Source organism: Trichechus manatus, unplaced genomic scaffold, assembly GCF_000243295.1.
Source record: "Trichechus manatus latirostris isolate Lorelei unplaced genomic scaffold, TriManLat1.0 scaffold00066, whole genome shotgun sequence".
NCBI classification, from domain to species: domain Eukaryota; kingdom Metazoa; phylum Chordata; class Mammalia; order Sirenia; family Trichechidae; genus Trichechus; species Trichechus manatus.
Genome location: NW_004444002.1, coordinates 12,382,749 through 12,407,738, shown reverse-complemented (window position 1 = coordinate 12,407,738; position 24,990 = coordinate 12,382,749). Strand labels below are relative to the sequence as shown.

At 44.4% G+C, this 24,990-nt stretch overlaps 1 protein-coding gene across 2 annotated transcripts in view; it reads left to right on the top strand.

Moving 5' to 3' along the window:
• The window catches only part of HS6ST2 (heparan sulfate 6-O-sulfotransferase 2), a 341,954-nt gene extending 317,240 nt beyond the window's left edge, over positions 1-24,714 (top strand). The window contains exon 3 of one of the 2 annotated variants that reach the window (XM_004379634.3): positions 21,598-24,714. In XM_004379634.3, the coding sequence (XP_004379691.1) occupies positions 21,598-22,471 (874 nt within the window). In that variant the 3' untranslated portion in view covers positions 22,472-24,714. The remainder of the gene's footprint in view (positions 1-21,597) is intronic. The other variant, XM_004379633.2, reaches the window with a different exon arrangement.
• The last annotated feature ends 276 nt before the right edge of the window (positions 24,715-24,990 follow it).

The following is a 24,990-nucleotide window of genomic DNA, read 5'->3' as shown; positions in this document are numbered from 1 at the left end:
TGTCAGGATTGGAGGAAGACTCATTAACAACCTGCCATATGCAGATGACACAACCCTGCTTGCCAAAAGTGAAGACTACTTGAAGCACTTACTGACCAAATAATCCGAGAAGCTGGACTGTATGAAAAAGAACAAGGTGTCAGGATTGGAGGAAGACTCATTAACAACCTGCCATATGCAGATGACACAACCCTGCTTGCCAAAAGTGAAGACTACTTGAAGCACTTACTGATGAAGGTCAAAGACTATAGTCTTGAGTATGGATTACAGCTCAACATAGAGAAAACAAAAATCCTCACAACTGGACCAATAAGCAATATCATGATAAAAAGATTGAAGTTGTCAAGGACTTCATTTTACTTGGATCCACAATCAACACCCACGGAAGCAGCAGTCAAGAATTCAGAAGACATATTGCATTGGGCAAATCTGCTGCAAAAGACCTCTTTAAGTAGTTAAAAAGCAAAGATGTCACTTTAAGGACTAAGGTGCGCCTGACCCAAGCCATGGTATTTTCAGTCACCGCACATGCATACAAAAACTGAACGATGAATATGGAAGACTGTAAAAGAATTGATGCCTTTGAGTTATGGTGTTGGCGAAGAATGTTGAATATACCGTGGACTTCCAGAAGAACGAACAAATCTGTCTTGGAAGAAGGCTCCTTAGAAGTGAGGATGGTGAGACTTCGTCTCACTTACTTTGAACATGTTATCAGGAGGGACCAGTCCCTGGAGAAGGACATTATGTGTGGTAAAGTAGAGGGTCAGTGAAAAAGAGGAACACCCTCAAGGAGGTGGATTGACGCAGTGGCTGCAACAATGGGCTCAAGCATAACAATGATTGTGAGGATGGCACAGGACCAGGCAGTATGTCGTTGTGTTGTACGTAAGGTTGCAATGAGTCGGAACTGACTTGACAGCACCTAACAAGAACAACAGTGATTACAAGAGGCTTAATATATCACTTGGCCTGATGCTCAGAGGATTTCCTGTAATGGCAGAGAGATCTGAGATTATGCTGTGGGAGTCCGTCCCAGCCCACAAAAAGTATGTAGCATACAGACATGAGTAATAGCATGTGGAAGGATTCAGGGAAAGGAGACGGGTACTGACTCAAAGTGCACTTGAGGCTCAGAGAAGAAGAGCAAGGCCATCTCGTTGGAGCCCCAGGCAATTTAAGAGCCTTTCAGTGGCACCCAACAAGGGGTCAAGGAAGGCCACTAGAGGAGGTGAATGCCCCTGGGTACAGGATTTGGGTGCACAGAAAGGAGGAGGAGGAGCATCTCCATCTGCCTTTCCCCTCAATCTCCCTCTCTTAGCGTCCTCCACAGCCCCACCTCAGGCCACTTATATACCACCTTTTCTTTTCTGCTTTCTCCTCCCTCCCTGCGCTTTTCCTGAGTCTTCCTTCATCGTTTCTTTGCTTTCTTGCCTCTCCTCCCTTCCCCTCCGTCTTCTCCACCCTTCCAGCTTCTACTTCCCCTCCTTCTATTCCTAAGATGAGTCTTCTTTACTCGTCTGTTTACTTCAGTCAGTTGCTAAATAAGGGCCAGAGGGGAGCTATGGAATCCCAGGAACCCTGAATATGGATACTCCCAAAGCTGAAGCCTGATGGGGGGCAAGTGGATCCTCAATATCCCTTGGAGAAGTCACTTAACCTCTGGTTCACCTGTTGGAGTGCTTGGATGGTCCTAGGTAGGCGTGGTCTTTGGCCAAACTGTATCTTTGGCATGCATCTCCCCATCCTTTGACTCCAGCCTTATCCTTCTAGCATCTGTGTAACCACTGTTAGGAAGTGAATTCAGCTAAGTCATTGGCTGCAAAAAACTAACATGGGCCAGGAAGAGAGTGAAGTTACCAAAAGCCTCCGGAGAACAAGAATGCCTTCTTCCTACAGGGATGGGACGTTTGAGGAAGAATGTTGGTAGCAGGTCCAACAAGAGAGAACTTAATTTTTTTTTTTTAAGGCAAGGCAGTATAGCATAGAGGTTAAGAGCTGTGTGACTTTGCTCAACTTCTCTGTGCCACAGTTTCTTCATCCTTAAAATGAGGATAATAATACTATCACCTGCCTCACAGGGAGGTTGTAGTAATTAAATGAGTTACTACATGTTAATCACTTGGAATCATACTACAGGATCAATGCACCCTTATTATTATTAAGTTTGAGTGCATACAGGACTTCTCCAAGGCCTTTAAAGACTGCCTGAGTCATATGAGTAAGGCTTCCCCACACATTTTGTGCAGAATGTACCTATCTCAGTGTCTGAAGAAGCTGACCCACGGTCAGGTAGGGTCACTCTAACTCATTTCCAATGTCAAGGGCTGTGATGCCTGCCCCTTCCCCCAGGAACCACGGAGTCTGCATGTGCATTTTCCATGGGTTGCAGTGCATGAAGACCACATGAAAACTGCCCATAACCTGGCCAAGGCTGACCCTAAATACACAGCTCCCTCTACATGGCTATGAAGATCACCCACACACCCCAGCTAAATTATTGTATGTATCATTCTGAAATCAAATGTCAAGCAACTGGGTAGCACCGGTGACTTGGGCTTCTGATGCCATTTAACACTGAAAATTGTACCCAGAAAGAGACAAAGAAATGCTTGGGTGTAAAACTATAAGAGCCAGTTGAAATTGTAGGCCGATCTAGAACAGCCTGATTTCCTTTTGCAAGCCTTCAACTTCTAGTCCCGCCTGATCTATACCTGTACCTTTTCTGGCTAGTTAACAGCTCCACAGTGCAGTGGAATTCTCGAACTCATTTTCCTGGATTCCCTTCCATGGCTTTAACTTGGTGGCATGGGAAAACATGGCTCCAGCCTCCCGCCCAGGACCAAGTCAGAGATGAGCTAGACCATTGCTTTGTCTTAAACTCCAGTCTTGGTTTGGTCAAAGGAGGTGTCCTTGTGAATGGCACACAACTAAGGAGCACAGTCATTATGGTCCTGGAGCCCTGGGAGGGGGTACTCCGAGCTGTTTCCTTAAAAGATCCTGAAACGTGTGGGGTAACACATATTTTATCATAGTTATTCTGGCTCCACGAGTGCAATGAAAATGTTAGCCTTGGCATATCAATCGTGTTTTACAGATGACTGTAATTTCCTGAATGTCAAAACTCCAAATTTTTCTACTAAGCAAACTTTTCAGTGGCAAAACAGATTGCCTCCATAATGTATCACTGTGGGCAGGAAAAATGAAATCTTTATGCACTGTATTATGAATCAATGAGGCATTGAGATTCTTGGAAGGGTGAGTGGACTCCGGAAAATGAAAAACTGCTACTATTCCATCTCTACAAACCACTGCTTGGGGAGTGGAGGCTTTGGCAGCAGTCAGTGTGTGGGCCACAGAAATAGCAGATTCGAGTTGAAACCAGTTCCCGTCTTTCTCTGCATTTTGACTGGGTAAATGGCTCCGTAAATACATTGTGAGTCTGGGCATTTAACAGACCCTTGTCCATGAGCCTCCTAATGCTACTCCCTTTGCTTCTGGGATAATGGCTCTGTTGGGTTACTGATAAAGGGAGCCTGAGAGGACTGCAGATTTCATTAACAGAAAAATACTATAGTAGTGAATAATTGTGGAATGTGTGCCAGGTGCCCTGCACTGTGCTAAGCACTCTACGTGGGTCTTCTCATTGAAAACTCACAACCTTGTGAAGGGTGTGCTTACAGATGAGGAATCCAAAAGTTAGGGAGGTTAACTAATTTGCCCAAGGGCACACAACTAGTAAGTGGCAGAGCTGGGGCTTGCTTCCACAACTTTTCCACTAGAGAGACTGAGCTCTTAACTACAAAGCATTTATCAGTGGCTATTTCTCAAGACTCTGGGGTAGCTTAGGTCAATGGGAAAAGGGGAGAGGAGATATAAAGATGCTTGCAACCTTAAAGGAAATACCCATATCACAAAAAAAAAAACAAAATCCGTCGCCATCCAGCCAATTCCAACTCATAACGACCCCATAGGACAGAGTAGAACTGCCTCATAGGGTTTCCAAGGAGCAGCTGGTGGATTTGAACTGCCGACCTCTTTGGTTAGCAGCCCAGCTTTTAACCACTGCACCACCAGAGTTCCTCCCATATCACAGAAGTTGGATATTCAGGGTCCTCTAAGGGAAGTCTAGGAGCCCTGGTGGTGCAATGGCTAAGCGCTCAGCTGCTAACCTAAAAGTTGTCAGTCGAACCCACCCAGTGGCTCCATGGGAGAAAGACCTGGCGATCTGCTCCCATAGAGATTACAGCCTGGGAAACCCTATGGGGCAGTTCTACTTTGTCATATAGGGTCACTATGAGTTGGGAACAGGGGAGGTCCAGACAACTCATTCTGGAGGTTCGGAGGAAGGCATGGCTGCTCCAGCTGGAGGCGGCAGGAGGAAGGAGGCCTTGAGAAGACAGTGTTGTGGACAGGTAGATAGAGAGGGACAGGCAATGCTGTGACTGGGGGGAATAGCATAAGGAAAGGAAGACACAAAAGCATGGGGCCACAGTGTGAGGCCCAAAAAGGAGCTTGGTTTGCTCAGATTGTGGGAGCCAGTGTGCAGGGGAGTGGCGATAGGATGGAGGATAAGCCTGAAATAATAACTTAGTGATAAATTGTGGACATTATTCAACTACAAACCAGTCCACTATTTTTCTCTGCAGAGCCTTGTGCTTTGCCCTTTATATCTTTGCCGCCACAATTTAATTTTCACCCAGAGATTTCTGAGGTCCTTACCAAAACCCCAGCCTAAACCCATTGCTTTCAAGTTGTCTTCAACTCATGGAAATCCCATATGTGTCAGACTAGAACTGCACTCTGTAGGGTTTTCAGTGGCTGAATTTTTGGATGTAGTTTGCCTGGCCTTTCTTCTGAGGCACCTGTGGGTGAGTTCAAACTGCCAGCCTTTGGGTTAGTAGCTGAGCACTTAACCATTTGTACCACCTAAATGGGTCCTGACAGGTCCTTTTGTGGTTGTGTGCCATTGAGTCGAATCCAACTCATAGAGACTGTACAGAACCGAGTAGAACTGCCCCATAGGGTTTCCAAGGCTGTAATCTTTATGGGAGCAGATCGCCGGATCTTTTCTCCTGCAGAGCCACTGGTGGGTTCTAACTTCCAGCCTTTTGGTTAGCAGCTGAATACTTAACCATTGCACCACCAGGGCTCCTTGACAGGTCCTTAGCAAAATTCTATGATAGCCAAATTTGCCTTTGGTGTCCGCAGCTTTCCTTTGTTCTCAGCCTTCTTTTCCTTGCTGAAAACTCAGTGCCTGTCTCTATGCATGCCTTGTGCCCTGCCTTGCCACAGGTTCTGATTTTAAACCCATAGGAGGGATATCTTGGAGCCTTGGTGGCACAGTGGTTAAGAGCTTGCTGCTAACCAATAGGTCTCTGATTTGAATCCACCAGCCGCTCCTTGGAAACTCTATGGGGCAGTTCTGTGCTGTCTTATAAGGTCACTATGAGTCAGAATTGACTCAACAGCAACGGGTTTGGTTTGATTTCCTTTAGGAGGGATATCTTAGAAGTCATTTAATCCGCCCCCACCGTCATCATTTAGATGACTGATAAGTCTTAATGGATTCTAACCCCCGTCCCTATCTTCAGATCCTTAAACCAAAAGAATAAATCATGCATAGTGGTTTCCTGGCCAACTCAGGGGGCGTGTGTGTGTGTGTGTGTGTGTGTGTGTGTGTGTGTGTGCGCTTTCCCAGCACCCCTGAAATCACGCCACCCCACAAGGCTGACCCTGGTTGCACATCCTGTTAGGGAGTTGCAGAAAGCTCTGCATTGCCTCACACAAAATTCCTTCCATTTTAAAATAAAATGAGCAGCATGGCCTAGGGTAGCAAGATGAGTCCAGACAAGACATAGTGAGATGTGGATTGAAGACACACACGACTCGATCACTTCCTAGCTGTGTGACCTTTCGTCTCTCTGTGCATGAATATATGCATCGCTGAAATGGATTTGGCCTGTCTATCTCACAAGCACATTGTGAGGATCGGACGAGAGAGAAAGAGACTGACTGGCTTTGTTAAAAAATCTTTGCCATAGAGAACTTTTCAGATGGAGAGAAGTAAGGGTGAGCTAGGGTGTTACAACTTCACAAAAGTTTGGCATCAACGCTCTTTAAACCAGGAAAATGAACCGAGAAATAGCAGTATTTCTAATTATTTAAGACCCTCAAAGGTGACTCACTTGTCACTTGAACTGTGATTGGTACAGGGAAATGCAGCAACATCGGCCTCTCCAAAATGTGCCTGCCCATATTTCAGCTGTCAACACATTCTTTCAGCCACGGAGAAGGTGAAGGTCGATGTGTTCTCCCCGCACACATTTCTAGTAACACCTTGATATATGAATGTTAAATGGAAGGAGGTGGGGTAGGGAAACAACAGGACTTCCACAGTAGCCCTGGGGAAATCAAATCTTGTTTTAACTTGGTGTGTTCATGACTGATTCATGATTCTGAAAAGGAAAAAAAAAGTTTGATCGAAACCGTCACCAAGTGGCCTCATTTGAAATTCCTGTGCTTTGTTTGAGCAGAAAGGAGCGGGCTTCCTGGTGATGACTATTGAAGCAGCCTTTCACCTGAGCGCAGTAGCCAGTCACCCACAGGCCTTGACTTCCGGGCCTAAGCAACGCCTCCTGCCCCATAGTATTTGCTCTGTTGTTGCCTGAAATTCTACTGTTAAATGAAGAGGGATCGGCATCACCCCTTAGGAGATGCCGCTACGCAGGTCCTTCTGCTGGTGGTGCTAAGTACGTGACACCTTGGTGAAATTTGTTTTTATAATACTTACCTTCTAGATCTGAGAGTTTGAGCAGCCGAAGTCTGGGAAAGCCTAGTGAGGAAAGGCTGGAGGAAGGAGGAGGTTTAGGACAAGGAATGCAGAAGGTCAGAGGACAAGGTCTTCTGGCCGCCCAAAAAACCCATTGCTGTCGAGTCAATTCCAACCCATAGCGACCCTGTAGGACAGAGTGGAACTGCCCCATAGGGTTTCCAAGGTTCTAAATCTTTATAGAAGTTGACTGCCACATCTTTCTCCAGTGGAGCTGCTGGTGGGTTCGAACTGCTGACCTTTTGCTTAGCAGTTGAGCACTTAACCACTGTGCCACCTAGGGCTTCTTTTTGTTACCACCAGCAAGGACAAAAGAAAGAGTAAGAGTGGGGTTTCAGGCCTCAGTGGGGAAGTGTTTGGAGAGAGGGGGCCTCTTCACTGTTCCAGGTTGTATTGTGTGTGCCCCATCTCTCCTGGCTGGGAAAATGCCAATGCTGGGGCCCGTGGATCTGCAACAAGTCAGAGGCAGGGTAATGTTGGGAGTAAGGGGCCTTGTGTGGCTTGAGGATAATGCCCTTGGCTTCTGATTGGTAGTGAATAAGCTGAGAGGAGGAGTTGATGTACAGCGGGGAAGGAGAAGGCCGAAAGGTAGCATCTTGAGTAATTCCAAGACCTCATAGTAGATGTTCCATCAATTTACTCACCAGGCTGAGTTCCAATGAGGTGCTGGGCCCTGTGCTGAGGGATCTGAGGGATGCCAAGTAGTCTTGGTCCTCAAGGAGCATACAGCCTAGTTGGCAAGACAAGACAAGAGAAACGGACTGTTCTGATATCCATTAGGGGCTTAATGTGCAACAGAGAGTAGTGGGGAAAGCACTGAATTGGCAGTTAGGAGACCTGGGTTTTGGCCCTAGACCCACTACTGACTAGCTGTGTATTCTTGGACAAGTCACGTCCTCTCTTTGAGGCTCATTTCCTCATCTGTAAAAAGGGAATTCTATTTCTTGTCCTGTATACCTCATGGGATTTTGTGAGGAACTAAGGATATAAGAACGGTGAAAACCCCTTGGAATTTCTGATTGTCTTTAAAACAGTTGCTGTCAAGTCGACTCCAACTCATGGCAACCCCATGTGTGTCAGGGTAGAGCTGTGCTCCATGGGTTTTCAATGGCTGGTTTTTTCGAAGTAGAATGCCAGTCTTTTCTTCTGAGGCACCTCCGGGTGGACTCGAACCACCAACCTTTCAGTTAGCAGCTGAGTAGATTGACCGTTTGTACCACTCTGATTGTAATTAATCAGCCCTTATTCTTTCCATCCTTCTATCTTTCCTTCCTGATATCAATGGATCTTCTTCAGATGACCTTTCTGAAAAACCATTGTGGGAGGGGGAATGTCATTTACAGTAATCATCTGTGACCTTAAATCCAACTCGCTGTGGTCACCATCTCTGAGAATTAACCTCAGTTCCAGCGAGGAAAGGCAAGCCAGAGGGACAGCTGTGTAGGTGGCTCACACAGCACATCAGTGAATCTGACTTCCCATTGACATGTCTTCAGAGTAAGTGATTAATGGAAGAGTCTGAGGATGGTGCTGCCCTCCAGCATTTGCCTTAACTTGGAAAGTCAACCGCAGACATCTCTCTTGCTGCGCATTGACATTTAGCCCTTCTTTATGGGTTTCAAATCGAGCATTGGAGAATAAATGAGCTTCTACCAAACAGAGAGGCTGCCTTCTCCTGAAGCTAATTCCAGTTTGTGGGTAACCTTGAACATGATATTTGGAAAATTGAGCTAGGAGGCAGAGTCTTGCTTTTGGATTCTGACTCTGCCACAAACTGGCCTTAAGACCCTAGACAAGTCCCTGTCCTTCATCTCTGGTCCTTGGTGTTGTTGTTGGTAAAGAGATTGGACCACGTTACCTCTGAGGGACCTGCCAACCCTACTACTCCATGCAAATATGGGTCTTTTGCCATCACCTGTGGGTGGTGTCCATTAGTCCTTTTCACAGGAGCCTTTCCTTTCAGCAGGTGGGCTGATTTCCACACATGGGACATGGCTCTCACTCATCTAGAGGCAACTGAGAACTTGGTCTATGCATGGAGTGAGGTAGGGAGAACTCCCAGGCGCCCCGTCAGTAAACTACTCCCCACTTGACTTAGAAGATGGCCTCACATCCTTTTCAGTCAAATAGAATCCCTTTTTTCACACAATGGTGCTTGTAAATTGCCACTAAATTTTTTTTTAAAGTATCTCCCCTGTCAAAAAGTGTGGGGTATTTATGCTTTCACTGAACAAAATGGAACCGTGACCTCTATTTCACAATCCACATAGCTAATTTCACATACTATACATTTTCTCATCCTGTCACATTTTGGATGGCTACCAAAATGTCTTTTCTCTGGGATTCAGGACATCACAGTGTGATGTTAAATGGTAACCTGGAGGAGCATACTGTGACTGGGGAGGGCGCTTGCCTCCCTGGCTCCCCAGTGCTATACCACTGACTCCAGGGTAGGCCCTCTTTTTGCCTTAAAGGGGAAACAGTGTTGTCCAAAGTCTCTGATCTACACCATGAAAAAGAAACCTGTGACACAGAGAACTTATAAAACCCTTGTGATCTGTAGCAGTAACATAACCTCCAAAATAAATCCTTGGGTTCAGGCAGGATCTTTATGTCTTCAGTGCCCCTCCCTGTACTCACTCCAGGTTCTTTTTTAGGTAGGGCACTGGAATTAACTTATTTTTTTCATTCCAAATATTATCATTGGAAAGAAAAAAGGCTGTGCCTGTTGCTGCATATAATGCCTATTTCCACACCCATGTAGCATGGCCATGGTATTCAGTAATTGTGCCTTTTGCGGCCCGAATACCTGAAGAAAAATCTCTCCCAGAGGAAAGAAGGCATGACCCTGCCGGCCATTGAAATTCTGAATGGCTCCAGTTCTTTACACTCTAAATGGTTCACGGGGTCTGCTTCCCCCACAAAAGCCAGGGTTTGCGCTTCATCTCTCTCAGTACCTTGAACCCATATTAGAGCTCATTAAAATCAACCCAAGCTCAAGAGGGGCGGTCTTCCTTAGGGGAAAAAGTCCCCCGTGCTTTTCTGGAAAATAGCACAATGCTGAGAACAGGCATTTATCCTGACTGGGTTTCCACTAACGATGTCTCCAAAGCACACCCGGGTGCCTGACTCACAGCAGGCCCAGGTGAACGGTGGGATGCTGCGGCCTGCTCAGAATGACCTGAAGTAATATTTATTGACTGCCTACCATGTGAAAAGAAACCCTGGTGGCATAGTGGCTGTTAATCAAAAGGTCGGCAGTTTGAATCTACCAGGTGCTCCTTGGAAACCCTTATGGGGCAGTTCTACTCTATCCCATAGGGTCGCTATGAGTCAGAATCGACTCCACGGCAATGGGTTTGGTTTGGTTTACTGTGTGAAAAGACCCCGTTACTTGATTCCTTGTCTTTGTCTAGGTCCTTAAAGAAATGATTCCATGTGTCTCCAGATTTCTCCCAATCTGCAGATGGCAAGCTAGCTGGCTATCTGGTTTCCTCATCTGTGGAAATGAGAAACTTGGGCTAAAAGGATACTTTGCCTCCTTGTGCATGCCTTTTCCTGAACTGACTGTCATGAAGCTTCTAGTTTTCTTCCTTCCTGGTTGAAAGCTGAACATGCAGTGTTTTGTAATGGATGTGCTAGCCAATAAAGAGGAAGAACAGGAGCCATGGATCCCCATGACAAGAAGTATTAGGGATAGCCACCTAAAGATCAAGACATTAGCCGTTGTCACCCCAGTGGTGGCACTTAGAAATTTCCTCACCTTCCTCTGGTCCCCTAGCAGTTGGAGCTTACCGTTCCTCACGTCTACCCACTCGTGTTGTGTTTCAGGGTTGGAGAAAGGAAGAGATCCAACCCCTATCCCTCAGGGGCTAGCAGTCTGACAGGGAGACTCCACAAAGAAACAGTAAGCTGAGAATTACAATGTTGGGAGGGAGGGAACTATGGAAGGGAAGTCAGGAAGCCTGGGTTTGTTAATGGCAGAACGGGGTTCCATGTGCCTGTGTCTTGGGAAGATCATATCCCTTCATGGGCCCCTAGCTACCTCATCTACACACTGAAGGGTTTTTTTTTTTTTACTAACTATTACTACCTCAAAAACATACTGAGTATCAATGAACTGAGAGGCACAAAATAATTTTAGAATGCAAAACTTTGTTGGGCGGGGGTGGGGTGGGACGTGTGTAAGCTACAAATATTTCCATGATGCCAAGCAATTAAGCCAACTCTGGGTAAAGGCTAGTGACTATGAGTCATAAAGCTTGGAGTTTCACATCTTGTTAAGAACTAAGTTTTCTCACTGTTTGGAAAAGTTCTTAGATTTATGTACTTTGGAGCCTACTGGGCTTTGGGAAGAAGGAGAGCTAGAGTTCTTAAAAACAAAAAAGAAATGAAAGAAGTAAATATCACCAGGACTTACTGTGTGAAGAATTCCACCTTGGGTTGAATTTACAGATATTAGAAATCTTCTTTTCTTCCTTTTCAACTAAGGAAAAAAGATCATTTTCCTGCCTTTTAAAGAATGAGGAGAATGGCATAGAAAAACATCCTTCTGTTTAACAAAAGCTAATTTGTGCCCCATTGAATGGTTTGCTACAATGCACATAGATAGGTTAAGCTTCAGTTAACCACAGGAAAAAAAATGTCAATTAACTAAGATATTAATTAAAGCGCCACTTTATATACGAAGAACCATTCCTTTGGGTGAGGTATGAAGAACAGCAGAAAATTCCTGCAAGGAGGACTGAATAGCTGGTTTGGTGGGTGAAAGAACCTCAGCATTGGTGTTTTGTCCAGTAGATGCTCTACCCAGCATGGGTATGCCAAGATGAGTCTAGTCAATACCTTGTAAGAACCAATCAAAATCTTGGTTATCTTACCGATCAGTGGGCTCCCAAGGGTTGGTCCTGCTCCCCATCTCTTGTGGATTGCCCAAGACAGCCTGGCTGAGTCATAGCCCATAGCATCAACTTGAAAGAGAAAAGGGAGAGCTTTAGGGACCAGATCATTTAGGTCTTTCCAGTGTGGTAAAAGTTCGCTGTGAGTTGGAACCTGCTCGGTGGTACCTAACAACAACAATAGTGTGGTAAAGACAATCAAATGAAATCCTTGACTCATTAAATCAAATCCTTGATTTGATTCATTCAGTGGGGCACTTTGTAACCCACTCTATGTGAATGATGGATCACTAGATAAGGCACAAGGAGCCCTGGTTGTGCAATGGTTAAGCATTTGGCTGCTAACAGAAAGGTTAACGGTTCGACCACACCCAACGATTCTTCAAAAGAAAGACCTGGCTATCTGTTTCCGTAAAGATTTACAGCCTTGGAAACCCTATGGGGTAGTTCTACTCTGTCCTGTAGGATCACTATGAGTCGGAATTGACTGGATGGGTGCACGACAACAACAACAAATAAACCACCAGACTGTTGTGCAAAGTGTACCTAAAACAACATCTAAGTGAGTGTCCACCAGACTTCTTTTATGAGACTGCTGCCACTGACGATCACAGTGTTTATGGCCAGTATGTGAGCCACACAAGAAAATCACTTAAAATGGCAACTTCAGGGCTTGAGGGATCCAATCCCACTGGAGGTGTATTTGCCTTTGATTCAATTAATCATACTTTTACTTGGTCTGTGTGCACATATTAATGTTCTTTGATCTGAAAGCCACCTCCTTGCTTTGACCTAGTCATTTGTATGCAATGGAAGGATCCATGCAGTTGGTTTAGACATTATTCGCTGAGGAAGGAGACTAGACCTTCAGCATTAATGACTCAATGTCATATACAACCCCTAGTGTGCTGAGTTTACTTAGGACCCCCAACCTCAGTTCCTATTTTTCTACCTCTCACCATTACTCCAGGAACAAAATGTACAAAGGCTGAACTTTAATTAAAAAAAAAAACAAAAAAACGAAACTACAGGTGTAATAAAATGTTCGCTCTTATTGATTTGGTCTAAGGATTTGTTTCCTTTCTTAAATTAACTTTTTATTGATCACTGCTATGACCTTAACTTGTACAGTTTTGTTGGCCTTTTTCCTTAAAAAAAATGGCTTTGATATTTATTTCTCCTTTGAGTAGTGCAGGAAAAACTTTATTGTGACCTTTCGTGAGCCAGTGACCTCAAAAGAAAGTAAATGTTTACAGCATGATCCTCATGACTTTATTCAGGTAAAGTTCCCTGGACAGCAATAGGCATCCCTAGGGTTTCTCCATGGAGTATGGGGAGGGGTTCGGGCATGCTCTTGGGGGCTCATTTGGCTTGCCCACACTCTGGGCACCTCCTGGGATCTCAGACCAAAGTCTGTTCGCTGAGACCACATGCCTAAAACGGTGGTTGTCAAACTTGAGCACGCACAGGCATCAGAATCCCCTGAAGGGCTTATTGAAACACTGATTGCCAGCCCCAAACCCTGAATTTCTAATTCGGTAAGTGAGCCCAGGAATTTGCATTCCTAACAAGTTCCTAAGCGATGCTGATGCTGCTAGTTTGGGACCACACTTTGAGAACCACTTCTTTAGTTGTTCATGGAGCCCGAAGACCTGGGCTTGTGTCCCAGCAGTCGGATGGGAAGAATCCAGGTTCTGGATCTGGAGAGAACCAGACTCAAGTCTGAGCACCCCTGCTTACTTGCTGCATGACCGTTGGGTTAAATCATATCTCTCTGAGTCTCTGTTTCTTCATCCTCAGAATGGGAATGATAATATCTGCTTCCTGGGGTTGTTGGAAGTTAATGTGTAGGTGCCAGGCACAAAGAGCCCCCAGCCCCAGGAACGGTAGTATGGCAGCTCCTGGCTAGGTAGTCAGTGTAAGGAAGCGCCCTCTCTCAGCAGCCAAATGTTTCTGCCTCATGAGAGTTCCTGAACTCTTTCACGCCTTTTCATTGGGCCATCCTAAGTAATTAACCGATACAAAGACAGGGTCTCCTAAAAATGTAGGCCTTCAGCTCAGCGACCTTCCTTGCACTTAGATTAATTCCTGAGGGTTATTGGCAACGTGTGACTTGTGAGCATGTCCTTACCTCTCTCAGGGCCTCGATTTCCCCATCTGTAAAAAGGAAGGGGTTGAACTAAATGATTTGCTATCTGAAAAGTTTCTTCTTGCTCTGACAAGTCTAGAATTCTTTGACTTAGAACTCAGGGCATTTATTTCAGGATAGTCTGTTGAAATAAAAACGAAAAAAAAAAAGGTCCTTGGTTTTATCCATTTATTTATTTTTAATATCCTTAAATTTCCCAGCCCTCTTTAACACTGGGCGACTGCACAAGAAGCCAGACAACAGTGCAGCACGGCTAGATGGCCTTAAAATGTTCCACCACAGTAATAAAAATATGGTTTATCTGTTATTTAATAGTGACATCTAGTGGCCTTTCCTTAGAGAAGACTAAGTTATGCATTTTCCTGTTAACTCATCCTAAGCTCAGCTGCTTCTACTGCAGACATTCCCTCAACAATCTTTTATTCATCACTTACTTTATGTCAAACATTGTGCCAGGCCCCGATGGGCTTACAGCAATAAATGATAACATGAGCCCTGCGTCCCCAGAGCTCACGGTCCAGTGGGGGAGGCAGACAACAATCATGGCACGGTGTAATGAATGCTCCAATGGGAGAATGCCAGGGCAACAGGAGCAGAGGAGGGGTGCTTAACTCTGCCTGGTAGGTCAAGGAAGGTTTCATGGAAGAGGCAATGTTTGAGCTGAGTTGTGAAGGAGTTTGCCAAGTAACCTACAAAGGACAGGTAGAAGCCATTCAAAATAGTGGTCATGCCATCTGCAAAGGCAGGGGCCTGTGGGACAATTGCCTGGGACCAATTTGGAAAACGAAGAGTGCTTTTGTATACCTGGAGCATAGAGTGTAGAGCAGAGTTTCTCCATCTTGGCACCGTGGACATTTGGGGCTGGATAGTTCTTTGTTGTGGAGGGCTGCCCTGCGGATTGTAGGATGTTTAGCAGCATTCCTGGCTTCTACGCGCTAGAGGCCAATAGTACCTCCCCCTAGTTGTGACAACCAAAAATGTTTCCAGATATTGCCACATGTCCCCTGGGGGGTAAAATCACCCCTGGTTGAGAACAACTCGTGTAGAGGGAGCTTGCTAGAGATAAGGCTGGAGACAGAGGTGGTGACTGGGCCCCACAGAGTTATGTCCAGCATGTGGAGAAGTTTGGCCTTTGTGTCGTAGTTGATAGGGAGCCGTTGAGAGATCTTAACTAGAGAATGATACGTGAGGTGTGTGCCATGGGGAGGTGTGGAAGGACCGTGAGACTGGAGGCAGGGAGGCGGACTGTGAACCTGCTGCAGTGATCCAGTAGAGAAGTGACCAGGGCCTGAACCTACTCAGTGGTGGAAAGGATGGTGAGCTGGTAAAAGCTAGAATCAACAGGCCTTGGGGAATGTTTATATGTCTGTGGTGAGAAAGAGAGAAGTCAAGGATGACCCCTGGGCTTCTTGCTTGCATAACTATTGGTTGCTATTGTTGTTTCCACAAGTGCTTATTAGTGACAGAAAAAAGTTGGCCTCGACTTGTAGAGGGCAGCAAACCTTTCACTGTATTATGCCTCTAAAAGCCCTGTGGGCTTACAGAGACATCAAAACAGTGAGTCATTAAATTTACCCAGGTAACTAGTGGACTGTCATGACTCCAATTTAAAGATATGATACCTGGTCATCTTAATTAAGTGCCACGTTTGGTCACAAGATAGTTCTGTCTAATTACCACTAACTGAAACAGGCTGAGATATAAATGTGATTTTCCTGTGGCTGAGTTTGGCATAATTATTTAAAATTCAATCAATCCATTCACCAGCACCCTTCAGGTTTGTGTCACCCTGAGAAGGTTTCCAGAAGCTACTACAGGCCTACTGTCACCTGCATCTTGTTCTGTTTTGATCAATGCCTGGATACGGACATTGCCAACAGAACAAGAAGGTATAGTGGAGATATGGGGAGATAGAATCAGAATCCCGATGTGTTTTGACAGGCTTAGACTTACTCTAACTTGAAATTAAACAGGGCCACAAAAACAACTGCGTCAGTCCAGGATGAAGTGGGTTTGATTTCAAAATGGCGCATGTGTGAAAGAACAGAAGATTTTAGTTGACTGTGTATGACTGGTGTGGCTTGGCTGCCAAAAAGGCTGATGTGATCTGAGGCCACATTAAGAGAAATGGTGTCTAGAATGAGGGAGGTAATAGACTGCCCCTTCTTGTCGGAAGTTACTTGTCAGACCGTGGCTGAAGGGCCACGTTCAGTAAAGTGGAATACATTCAGAGGCGAACGACAGTGTAGAGAGTAGTTGAAAAACATTTAACATAAAGAAGAGAAGCCTGGGGAGGGGGCATAAATGCTGTTTGCAAATATCTGAACCCATGCATGTGGCTACCCTGAAGTAGACCCACATGGTCAAGAACTACTACTTACTGCTGACAACTCCCATATATTTACCTTAAGCCCAGATGGCTCTCTGAGTGTTAGATCTGTCCATTCCACTCTCTACCAGCCATCTCCATTTGGATGTCCCATGGGCACCTAAAACCTTCCTCCAGAAACCTAGGAAGCATACTAGCCCTTCCTCCTCTCTCTCCCCTACATTCATTTTACTGCCAAGTCTTGTTAATTCTACCTCCTAAATATTTCTCTGGAGTCCCTGCGTGGTGCAAACAGTTAAACACTGAGCTGCTAACAAAAATGTTGGAGGCTTGAGTCCACCCAGAGGCACCTAAGAAGAAAGGCCTGGCAATCTACTTTTGAAAAATCAGCCATTGAAAACCCTATGGAGGCAACAGAGCAAAAAGGAGAGTCAGGAAGAGGAGGAGGAAATGGAATGTGTGGCTAATTGCCTCCATAAACAACTACCTCCTTTGCCATGAGACCAGAACGGGATTGTGCCCGGATATCAATACTGAACATTTGGATCAAAGATTCTGTAGAAGAATCCTGACCAAAAGGAGGAAAATGCAGAACAGAATTTCAAATTCTCATGGACTCCAGACTTTCTGGAGCCATGGAGGCTGGATGAACCCCTAAAACTATTCCTCTGAGATCATCTTTAAACCTTAAACCGAAAACAACCCCTGAAATCTTCTTAAAACCAAACAATAATTCATCTTAACTAGTAAAAAATGTCTGCCTTGAGCATTATGCTCTATTAAGAACTCTTTTAAGAACTGTCTATATGGGATCAAATTGACAACAGCAACTAGAAAGATTAGATAGGAAGCTTATGGGGCAGTGAGTTTATGTTAACGAGGGAGGAACAACTCAGAAAAGGAGGGTTTTTGCGAGTCAGAATTGACTCAACAGCAGCTAATTTCTAAAAAAATATTTCTCTAGTCTGCCCCTTCTTCCTGTTTTGTCTCACCTTCTGCAGTAGCCTCTTAACTCATTTTGAAAACTCCATCTCCACCCACTGTACAAGGTGATCTTTCTGAAGCACAGATCTTACCATGTCACTCCCCTGCTTAAAACCATTCAACGACGTCCCTGTTGCCTACAGAATAAAGCCTAAATTCTTTAATATGGCATCTGAGACTTTTCACGACCAGGCCCTGGCTCGCTGTCCATCCTCAGTCCCTGCCATTGCCCTATTACTCCTCAGTCAGACTTTCAATGTGCTTCCCCCACACACGACAGGCTAGTGTATGCCTCCGTGCCTTTGCTCATGCTGATCTTTCTGCCTCAGACTCCTTTCCTCTTTTCTTGCTTAATTCTTATTTGTTTTTCAAGATAAAGCTCCAGGACCCCTTCCCGTATCTTTACTCTAGACTAAGAGAATCACTGCTAGGGGCTTTCTTTTCATCCTGTACTCGCTCCAGTGATTAATAACACATTATATGGAAATGCTCTCGTTAGGTTCCTGGGTCTTATCCCTGTCTGTATGCCCAGTGCCTGACTCAGTGCCTGGCATACACTAGATGTTGAGAGTAAGCCAGGCTCGCACTGAACTGACCACTGGCAGAGGGCCACCCATGTCTCTGTGCCTACTTGCCTATCAGGTTGGGCTTTCACATCCTCTGTTGTTCTAGGTAGGAAGACCACTCCTCTGACATTTTCCTAGCAACTCTCCTCTCAGAATCATAGGCATCCTGGATCCTTTGTCCAACCAAACCTCCAAGGTGTGATTCTTACCCACTACCAAGGCACAACACAATTCGGGAGGCCACTGGACCCTCCTGGAGGCCTACCGTTTACCAGCTCTTCCTGTTCACCCATGAGATCATTTTTTCAAGCAGCATCAAGTGCTTCCAGTTAAGGCAGTGTGGGCCCCCGGGACTATATTCCCTGGAAGAAGGGGCAATTACTGAGTCCTCAGAGCAAGTGTCATCTTAATATCTAGGGTAGCTGCGTGTGTGTGCATGGGTGCGTGTGTGTGCGTGTGTGCATGCACAGTGCTCGTGTGCATGTACAGTGCCTGTTGCTTTTGGGTCGATTCCAACTCATGGTGACCCCATGTGTTAGAGTAGAACTGTGTTCCGTAGGGTTTTCTTGGCTGTAATCTTTATGGAAGCAGATTGCCAGGCCTTTCTTCTGTGGCAACACTAGGTGGGTTCGAACCGCCAACCTTTAGGTTAGTGGTCGACTGCAAACTGTTTGCAGCACCCAGGGGCATGTGTGTGCAGGCCCCTCTAATTTCTCTATTGCAGTGATAATCCTTGCAGTGTAGAGACTGAGGCTGCCCACATCAAACCACCCTCAAGATGCGCGTACAACAAGCCCTTCAAATTGAAGATGTACTGGATTCACACATCCCTAATGCTAGAGACTCTCTGAAGGTCTGTCTCTGCCTCTCTGCGTTGCCTCCCCTCTCTCTTTCCATATGGGAGTGGTGCTTACAAAACCCTGATCCTGACCCTGACCGTGCTGCTTGGGCTCTCTGTCTGCTCTGAAAGACAAGGGCGAGTCTGTAGGAAGGAGAGCCTCAGACTTGCACTGTGGTGCACTCTAGGATTTACCAGAAGATGTCACTGTAGGCTTAAAGCAGAAGAACAAGTTAGGTGAGGACTGTCAGTTAAGCATGAAGGTGACTCCATAATGGGGTTCTAAAACACCCAGCAGCCCCCATTACAATGCATGCCTGGAAAAACTGGTTGAAAGGTTAATCCAAATGTGTCACTGGACTTAATAAATTTCTTTTTTCCCAAATAATCAGACTAATCGCCACTAAACTATTACCTCAGGCCTAGCATAAAGGCTCGATAAATATGTACGAAATGAATGAATGAATACCAAAACTAGGAGAGGAAGGAGGGAGCCCATTGGTCCAGTAGTCATCTTTGTTGACAAAGGCTATCAGGGAACAAAAGTTGCTGCTCTTTGGCAGTGGGCTTTTACAGAGATGAATGTTAGTGACATCAGCAATGTCAGGTCTTAGGAAAAGGAGTAAGATAGTGAAGGTGGCCTTAGACCCTTTCTAGCATCACTTCCAGATGCTTCTCCTGTGCCCAATGCTTGTTTACTCCAGAAACACTTATAAGGCAATTAAAAAAAAAAAAAGCCTTCCTGTGATTTTTTTTCAAAGCACTTGAAAGATTATGTAGTTTTTATATAAAGAGGCATGACCTTCCAGTCCCCAGCTCCCTCTTTCCTGTTCCTAGAATAGTTCATTAAATAAGCAGTTAACTGAGATTCTGCTCCATGCCAGGTATAAAAGCTAAGGTGCAAAGCTGGAATGGATGGGATGAGCATTCTTGAAGAATAGGACGGAGCTCCTGTCCTGTAAAACATAGAGTTTAAGAGAAAATACAAACAAGTGATTACAATTCAATATCAAAAAGTGTTTTAACAAAGGCCAAGTGTGGAAGTGCTGTGGTGACATGGAGGAAGAAGGGATGGCTGGCAGCAAGCAGTAGGGATACATTGTTAAAGGAGTGATGGCACTTGAACCAGAACTTGAAGGATGAGTAGAATTTGCCAGTCAAAGAAGACGGAAGGCCGTGCCTGGCAGGGGAGACACCATGCACAGTATACAGGCATTTCTATCCCAGGATGCCTGAGTCGCTGGAAGCCCAAGACTTGGGAGGCATGTTTCCTTAGAGGACACCAGCCAACAGCCCCAGCCACGTGGTTAAGTACGTTTCCTCTGGCTTCACATGTGTATGTACAGAACCACCACTCCCTCAGATGGAGTCTTGGTCTCCTGGGGCTGCCATAGCAAAATACCACAAAGTGGGTGGCTTTAGAGAACAGAAATGTATTGTCTCACAGTTCTGGGGGCTGGGAATCTGAGATCAGGATGTCAGCGGTGTTGATTCCTTCTGAGGCTCTGAGGGAGAATCTGTTCCAGGCCTCTCTTATAGCTTCTGGTAGCTCCAGGCATTCCTTGGCTTGCAGCTACAGTTCACATGGTATCCTTCCTCTGTCTCCCTGTCTCTGCCCTGCTCCAGTATGACCTCATGTTAACCTAACTGATAACATCTTCAAAGACCCGATTTTCAAACAAGCTCATGTTGACAAGCACCAGAGGTTAGGATTTCAACCCTTTATCTTTTTTGGGGGGAAACATAATTCAGTCCATAACAAATGGCAATGAATAAAATTCAGAAAAGTTGCAAGCCGTTCCTCAAGTTTCATTTGTTGAGGAAACTAAATGCTAATATTTAATGATTATTATTATTTTCCTTTCCCAATATGCTCTTTCGTGACTTCATCCTTCCTCCACTGTACCTGAGTGGAAACTCATTTCTTATTAAAAACACAACTCCAGGCTTGTTTCTCCTCTTGAATGTGCCTGATCACATCATAGATCTCAATGCTTCTGGTGTGTGTGTGCCGGCCGTGTACGTGAGGAGTGTGTGGAGGTGTGGTTTAAATGTTTGCTAGTCCGCTGTTTGGGCACTGAACTTTATTCAGTTTGCAGCTCAAAAGAAAAGATAGTCACACAAGAAAGCCTCCACGTTTGCTAGTACCCAGGTGTCCTTTCAGTGGGTAAAGAAAAGGAGCATTTTGAAGGTGATAGCGTTAACTTTCCTATGCTAGGAATATTCTCATGTGAGTGAAGGCTGAAAACCAAGGTTGTAGCTTACATAGATGCCATTGGCAGCTACCATGTCTGTTTCAGTCAGTGACTAACCACAGTGTTTATTTCTGGAGGCCCTAGGCTGCTCTGCCTGTCTCTACATTCCACTCCTATAACGTATGAGCTATGATGTTACGCCAGCAGCCAGAATCAAAAGCTTCGTAGCAGGCACTCTTTCATCTGAGTTTTGGTGTTTTAATAAGATACCTAGATTAGACTGGGTATTGGAAAAAATGCTTTTATATATTTGGTAAGAAAGATTAGGATTTGAACTCACTTATCAACTCCATATCACTTCAATAAATCACTTGCTTCCACTGAGTCTCCATTTCATGATCAGTTGACAGGAGTTTAAGGGTGGGGGGTGTGAAATAAAATGGTGGCCCACTTCCCCAATGAGGTCATTGGGAGGATTTTGTCATTGGTTGGAGGGGGAGAGCAAGAGAGAAAGGGGAAAGGTGGAATGAAAAACGACAGGGCCTATGTGCCCCGGACCTAACCTTTTCATACCTGCGTTAGCTGCAGTATCAGCAATTTCGGTGAAAGAAGTAGCTGTCTGGCTGGACTAGTGGGACACAGAGAGGGAATCTCAGCACAGTTCATAGGACAAATACCGCCAGATACCCAACATCCCCCTTTTGCCTTCCTTACTGGTCATTGAGCATCACATATGCCATGCACCTCCCTGACTGAACCTAGGTCACACACATCCCTGACTACTGGTCTTTGTGCTTCTTCCATAGGAACTTCCACTATATCACCATACTCCGAGACCCAGTGTCCCGCTACCTGAGTGAGTGGAGGCATGTTCAGAGAGGAGCGACATGGAAAGCGTCCTTGCATGTCTGTGATGGAAGGCCCCCAACCTCCGAGGAGCTGCCCAGCTGCTACACTGGTGATGACTGGTCTGGCTGCCCCCTCAAAGAGTTCATGGACTGTCCCTATAATCTAGCCAACAACCGCCAGGTGCGCATGCTCTCTGACCTGACCCTGGTAGGCTGCTACAACCTCTCTGTCATGCCCGAAAAGCAAAGAAACAAGGTCCTTCTAGAAAGTGCCAAGTCGAATCTGAAGCACATGGCATTCTTTGGCCTCACTGAGTTTCAGCGGAAGACCCAGTATCTGTTCGAGAAAACCTTCAACATGAACTTTATCTCACCATTTACCCAATATAATACCACTAGGGCCTCGAGTGTAGAGATCAATGAGGAAATCCAAAAGCGTATTGAGGGACTGAATTTTCTGGATATGGAATTGTACAGCTATGCGAAAGACCTCTTTTTGCAAAGGTATCAGTTTATGAGGCAGAAGGAGCATCAGGAGGCCAGGCGGAAGCGTCAGGAACAACGCAAGTTTCTGAAGGGAAGGTTCCTTCAGACCCATTTCCAGAGCCAGGGTCAGAGCCAGAATCAGAGTCAGAATCCAATTCTGAATTCGAATCCTAATCAGAATCTGACTCAGAATCTGATTCAGAATCTGATTCAGAACCTGACTCAGAGCTCGAATCAGAAGGAGAACCGGGAAAGCCAGAAGCAGAACCCAGGCCAAGAGCAGAGTGATGGCAGCACCAGCAATGGCACCAATGACTACATAGGCAGTGTAGAGAAATGGCGTTAAATGGCTCAGAAAGGCTTTCGCCCACTTCTCCCAAAGCGCCAGTAAAAATATGGCAAATCTTAAAAGATGAGAGTGTCCAAACACATCCTGCTTCCTTAATTTGGGAAGTTAAAAAAAAAATTAAGATGTTGCCTTTACAGTTGCCTTTCAATTAAATGTTATACTGTGCGTGGGTAAAACAAATCTCAATATGTAATTAAATTGTCTTCTTTTGGTTTGGGGGACTATTTATGAAATCCAAAAGTCAAACCAGACTCACCAGAAATTGCTGTTTAGATATTTTGAGAAGTTCTTAAATTAGTTATGGAGACAAAATGAAAATATAAAATGTTACCGTTTAACTTATGGCTAAGAAATGGACTTCAAATTATTCATAATACACTGTTAAAACCCAATCTTGGAAGCAAACAGTTTTTCCAGGGGTGAGCATGAACAGAAACATAAATTAAAGGAAACACAAAACCTTTCATTTTCTTCTGATTTGTAACGAGGAATCTATTTAAATAGAATAACAGCCAATGGCAAATTTTACCAAATTGTAAAACATGAAAAATTTCTCTCCCAAATATGGGTGGTTTTATGTAAAAATATTGGCTTTTCAAGTAGAACAGAACTCATATCTTGTTATTTTAGAGATGTTTAAAATTTTAAACTTTTTCTACCTTCTGCTGTTTAAAGGTTTTAAACAGGGTGTCTCTCATATTAAACAAAAAACTTTTTTTTTTCAAATAGCATATCAGTGTTAAGATCTAATTTCCAGACACTTTTAGGGCACTGTAATTTCAACAATTCCGAAATCTTTTTGGCGCTGCTTCTCATTCATTTTAAGGCTTCTCTGATTTGTGCTCATTCCAAATTAACCCATTTATAGAATCTTTCTTCATCATCTAAATGGTGTGTTGCTGAATTTATCGTGGTATATAATCCTGGATTCAAGTCAGAAATTTCTTTCTATAGAATTGTCTTATCAATGTTTGTGTAGTGAGGTCCTTATCAAGAAACTCTTGAACCGGATAATGTGTCTTAAAAGATTGCTGAATTCATTCTTGATCAGATAGAATTGAACCTGAATGTGAACCGTTATATACTTTTTGTACATCTATATTGTGATACTTCCAGTGGGCTGGCTGTCTCTAGCCCATTGGTTCTTTTTTGGGTTGACAGATTGTAGACGATTACAAGAGCAAAAATGGTAGAAGCAGCAGTAGGACAGGCAGAGTTCTTCAGTAACACCAAAAGCTGTACCTCGGTATTTTGGGTTAAGCCTTCTCCCAGATTTTGTTTGAAGGAAGGACAAAAGGAAAGAATATTCTGCCTTGAGGTTAAGTAGCAGGAGCATATGAGTTGAGGAGAGTGATTTGGTATAGTGTAAGTCTATGCAAAAATCCTTTTAAGTTATCACTTCCGAATTGAGCAAGGTAAAAAAGAAATGATATGTAGTTTATTGTGCTATCTAGCATCATGATTTTGGACAGTTTCCATTTTGTAGGTTTGGCTACACTTTTGTAAGGACTTACATTAACCCCTTGCCTGTCAGTCAAACAAGGTGACTAGAAGTGGCATTTCTGTTCTCAGGAGAGACGTGCTTAGAGGTGTGACCATGAAGTCACATCTTGTACAATCTGCTCATTTGCATGATCTGGTTTCATCTGTAATAATATGGCCACAAGCTGGACAAAAAGCTGAGTATTTAGATTTAAAAACGGGATTTCCTTGACTCTGTGTTTGTATCAGTATATCTAAATTTTGTTTGGTCTGATAGTATTGCAGTCCTGGGAATTTTGAGAATTGGAAAACTGGAAGGAAATTAAAAAAATCAAACACACCTTGAAGTCAAAGTGTTTTTGAGTGAAATATTTTGTGTACAGTGTGTTTTTAAAAATAAAGATTATGTATATCATTATGGTATTTCAGTTTTGTTTAATTTTCATTGAAAATGTTTGTTCTTAAAATGGATAGGTACTGATGGAAAGTAGGACGAAGCCCGAGCCAGTGGAAACGCTTGTTCTGGAAAAAGCATTTTGTGTTCTTGCTGTGGTGTGCATGGTTTCCAGAGATTAAGTGCATTTTCTCTGTCTATACTGATTATTGTATATAGGGGATGTTATAACTATACAGTTTTGTCATCATCATGTAAATCCCATGGTTTCAACTGTAAACATCTGTCCAATGGTATAGCTTTACAAATCCTTCACTGATTTTGTGTAATTTAACAATAGATATGAAATAAAGTTTAAATTACAGGCTCTGCATAATTTCATGATTTCAAGGTTTGCAGCCACTAGACATTGTGACATCCCAGACAAACACAAAATTCTCTTTTTCAAGTTTCCTTTTTTCTCTTGGTAGCCAAACGTGGAAATGGGACAGAGTAGAACTGTTTCTTAGGCTGTAATCTGTATGGGAGCAGGGCTTTTCTCCTGTGGAGCCGCTGGTGGGTTTAAACTGCCAACCTTACAGTTAGCAGTTGAACACTTAACCACTGCACCACCAGGGCTCCTAAAATGGCCTTAGTTTTG